Source organism: Ascaphus truei, unplaced genomic scaffold, assembly GCF_040206685.1.
Source record: "Ascaphus truei isolate aAscTru1 unplaced genomic scaffold, aAscTru1.hap1 HAP1_SCAFFOLD_1966, whole genome shotgun sequence".
Taxonomy (NCBI): domain Eukaryota; kingdom Metazoa; phylum Chordata; class Amphibia; order Anura; family Ascaphidae; genus Ascaphus; species Ascaphus truei.
Window position 1 is genome coordinate 31,702 of NW_027454872.1, and position 4,922 is coordinate 36,623.

Genomic DNA, 4,922 nt, shown 5'->3' on the forward strand with positions numbered 1-4,922 from the left:
GGGGCGTGTGCACGTGTGAAACTGCATGCTAATCCTCATGTACCGGGGCGTGTGCACGTGTGATACTGCATGCTAATCCTCATGTACCTGGCGTGTGAATGTGACACTGCGTGCTAATCCTCGTGTACCGGGGCGTGTGCACGTGTGACACTGCATGCTAATCCTCATGTACCGGGGCGTGTGCACTTGACACTGCATGCTAATCCTCATGTACCTGGCGTGTGCACGTGTGACACTGCATGCTAATCCTCATGTACCTGGCGTGTGCACGTGTGACACTGCATGCTAATCCTCATGTACCGGGGCGTGTGCACGTGTGACACTGCGTGCTAATCCTCATGTACCTGGCGTGTGCACGTGTGACACTGCATGCTAATCCTCATGTACCTGGCGTGTGCACGTGTGACACTGCATGCTAATCCTCATGTACCTGGCGTGTGCACGTGTGACACTGCATGCTAATCCTCATGTACCTGGCGTGTGCACGTGTGACACTGCATGCACACACACCAGGTACATGAGGATTAGCATGCACTGTCACACATGCACACGCCTTGCTGCCCCGGTACAAGAGCGGGATCATGTGTATATCATGGTCCCATGTCCCCGGCTGTACGCTGACAACCAGAAGTGATAAGAAATGACACACACAGAAAAGGGCACGAATAAATGTAGACTTTATTTACATGTTGGAACAAAGCTGTACAGTGATTCTCCTCTGGTATAGAGGGCGAAGGTCAGAGGTTACAATACTTAAAATCCAGGGTCACCGACGCCAGAGCCAGTGGACTCACAAATGACAGACGGACACGCACAGGGAGGGGCACTAACCATGACCTCCCATACACTGTGCCAGAGGAGACACAGTGACAGACGGACACGCGGGCACACACAGGGAGGGGCACAGAGACGGGCACTAACCATGACCTCCCATACACTGTGCCAGAGGAGACACAGTGACAGACAGACACGCGGGCACACACAGGGAGGGGCACAGAGACGGGCACTAACCATGACCTCCCACACACTGCCCGAGGAGACACAATGACAGACGGACACGTGGGCACACACAGGGAGGGGCACTAACCATGACCTCCCACACACTGCCCGAGGAGACACAGTGACAGACGGACACGCGGGCACACACAGGGAGGGGCACAGGGACGGGCACTAACCATGACCTCCCATACACTGTGCCAGAGGAGACACAGTGACAGACAGACACGCGGGCACACACAGGGAGGGGCACAGAGACGGGCACTAACCATGACCTCCCACACACTGCCCGAGGAGACACAGTGACAGACGGACACGCGGGCACACACAGGGAGGGGCACAGGGACGATCACTAACCATGACCTCCCATACACTGCCCGAGGAGACACAGTGACAGACGGACACGCGGGCACACACAGGGACGGGCACTAACCATGACCTCCCACACACTGCCCGAGGAGACACAGTGACAGACGGACACGCGGGCACACACAGGGAGGGGCACAGGGACGGGCACTAACCATGACCTCCCACACACTGCCCGAGGAGACACAGTGACAGACGGACACGCGGGCACACACAGGGAGGGGCACAGGGACGGGCACTAACCATGACCTCCCATACACTGCCCGAGGAGACAGTGATAGACGGACACGTGGGCACACACAGGGAGGGGCACAGGGACGAGCACTAACCATGACCTCCCACACACTGCCCGAGGAGACACGGTGACAGACGGACACGCGGGCACACACAGGGAGGGGCACAGGGACGGGCACTAACCATGACCTCCCACACACTGCCCGAGGAGACACGGTGACACTGGGACTCATGCAGAAGGCAAGTCTGGGAATTGCAGGAAGATCCCGGCGTGAGGGGTCTGCACATACTGTATATTGGTGCCGTTCTGTTGCTGCTGACCCGATGTGTTTCCTGGCGAGTCCATACACAGAACACAAAGGGTCACTGAACGTGTCGGATCTCTCATACCCTAACTGGGTGAGGGGTCACGTTAGGGGTGACAGAGGCTTCTGGGTAGGGCACCAGCTGGTGTCAGGATACAAGACACAATGCACAGATTTGAATCTGTAGAGAAGATGAGAGACAATCTCAGCGTGCCAGTAACTATTCATTTACCTCCTCTTTTTAAAGGAGATGGATATCTAGATAGATAGGATAGATAGATATACACACTTCTGTCTCTCCTGATATAGTGTGATAAACACACACACACACACACACACACACACACACACACACACACACACACACCTCTCTCAATGATAGAGAGAGAAGGGGAGAGAGTGTGTTACACTCACCCTACAGCCGGGCAGCACTGAGTGTGCGAGATGCTCAGTGTGTGTGTGTTACACTCACCCTGCAGCCGGGGCAGTACTGAGTGTGCGAGATGCTCAGTGTGTGTGTGTTACATTCACCCTGCAGCCGGGGCAGTACTGAGTGTGCGAGATGCTCAGTGTGTGTGTGTTACACTCACCCTGCAGCCGGGGTAGCACTGAGTTTGCAAGAGCGTGTTACACTCACCCTGCAGCCGGGGCAGTACTGAGTGTGCGAGATGCTCAGTGTGAGAGTGTTACACTCACCGAGTGGGATCCTGCTCCAGGCTGAACGCTCCTCTGATGCTCACAACATTCCTCCTATTCTCAGGACCTCCGTAGCTCAATGTGACCTGGGGGGGCGGCAGTCAGACCGTGAGGCAGTGGGGGATCCCGGTCGGGGGGGAGGGGGGAGCAGCACTCCGGCTGCGACAGGGGGGCAGCAGTCTGGGGGGGCAGCAGTCAGGCCGTGGCGGGGGGGGCAGCAGTCAGGCCGCGACAGGCGGTAGCAGTCTGGGGGGGCAGCAGTCAGGGCGTGGCGGGGGGGGGGGGGCAGTAGGCCGTGGCTATGATTATATGATTATATTGGTAACATAATGAGGAATAAAGCCACGAGTTGCCGCGTCCTGACCTGCTTCAGCACAGAGTCGGCGGCGAGTCTCTGCAGATTCTCCAGGTGAGAGTGGAAGAGGTCACTGTGCTGCATCTTCACCTCCAGTAACCCCTCGATAATGTAACCAATGGTGCAGTCGTCAGGGAGCCGAACCTTCTCCGCCGTGCTGATAAAGTTCCCCATGCTGCACCACGAGAAAGGACACGTCACCTTCCACGTGCGCCACCAGAGCCACACACACCGACGCAGCCGCACACACACACACCGACGCAGCCGCACACACCCACACCGACGCAGCCGCACACACCCACACCGACGCAGCCGCACACACACACACCGACGCAGCCGCACACACACACACCGACGCAGCCGCACACACACACACCGACGCAGCCACACACACACACACCGACGCAGCCGCACACACACACACCGACGCAGCCGCACACACACACACCGACGCAGCCGCACACACACACACCGACGCAGCCGCACACACACACACCGACGCAGCCGCACACACACACACCGACGCAGCCGCACACACACACCGACGCAGCCGCACACACACACCGACGCAGCCGCACACACACACACCGACGCAGCCGCACCCACACACACCCACTGTGCACCCACACCGACGCAGCCGCACACACACACACCGACGCAGCCGCACACACACACACCGACGCAGCCGCACACACACACCGACGCAGCCGCACACACACACACACACCCCGACGCAGCCGCACACACACACACACACCCCGACGCAGCCGCACACACACACACACACACACACCGACGCAGCCGCACACACACACACACACACACACCGACGCAGCCGCACACACACACACACACCGACGCAGCCGCACACACACACACACACCGACACAGCCGCACACACACACACCGACGCAGCCGCACACACACACCGACGCAGCCGCACACACACACACCGACGCAGCCGCACACACACCGACGCAGCCGCACACACACACCGACGCAGCCGCACACACACACACACCGACGCAGCCGCACACACACACACACCGACGCAGCCGCACACACACACACACCGACGCACACACCGACGCAGCCGCACACACACACACACCGACGCAGCCGCACACACACACACACCGACGCAGCCGCACACACACACACACCGACGCAGCCGCACACACACACACACCGACGCAGCCGCACACACACACACACTGACGCACACACCGACGCAGCCGCACACACCGACGCAGCCGCACACACCGACGCAGCCGCACACACACACCGACGCAGCCGCACACACACACCGACGCAGCCACACACACACACCGACGCAGCCACACACACACCGACGCAGCCGCACACACACCGACGCAGCCGCACACACACACACACCGACGCACAGACACACACACACCGACGCAGCCGCACACACACACACACCGACGCAGCAGCACACACACACACCGACGCAGCCGCACACACACACACACCGACGCAGCCACACCCACACCGACGCAGCCGCACACACCGACGCAGCCGCACACACACCGACGCAGCCGCACACACACCGACGCAGCCACACACAGACACACCGACGCAGCCACACACAGACACACCGACGCAGCCACACACAGACACACCGACGCAGCCGCACACACACCGACGCAGCCGCACACACACACCGACGCAGCCGCACACACACACCGACGCAGCCGCACACACACACCGACGCAGCCGCACACACACACCGACGCAGCCGCACACACACACCGACGCAGCCGCACACACACCGACGCAGCCGCACACACACCGACGGAGCCGCACACACACCGACGCAGCCACGCACACACACCGACGCAGCCACGCACACACACCGACGCAGCCACACACACACACACCGACGCAGCCACACACACACACACCGACGCAGCCACACACACACACACCGACGCAGCCACACACACACC

The 4,922-nt window shown here is 60.3% G+C and overlaps 1 protein-coding gene across 1 annotated transcript; it reads right to left on the reverse strand.

The window, feature by feature from the left end:
- Nucleotides 1-660: 660 nt before the first annotated feature.
- On the reverse strand, nucleotides 661-3,154 carry LOC142477124 (beta-1,3-N-acetylglucosaminyltransferase radical fringe-like). Its single transcript, XM_075582180.1, has 3 exons — nucleotides 2,962-3,154; nucleotides 2,598-2,683; nucleotides 661-2,082 (listed from the first exon to the last, which is right to left on the reverse strand). Exons 1-3 carry the CDS (start codon nucleotides 3,124-3,126, stop codon nucleotides 2,004-2,006), a joined length of 330 nt encoding a protein of 109 aa, XP_075438295.1. The 5' UTR covers nucleotides 3,127-3,154; the 3' UTR covers nucleotides 661-2,003.
- Between the last annotated feature and the right edge of the window lie 1,768 nt (nucleotides 3,155-4,922).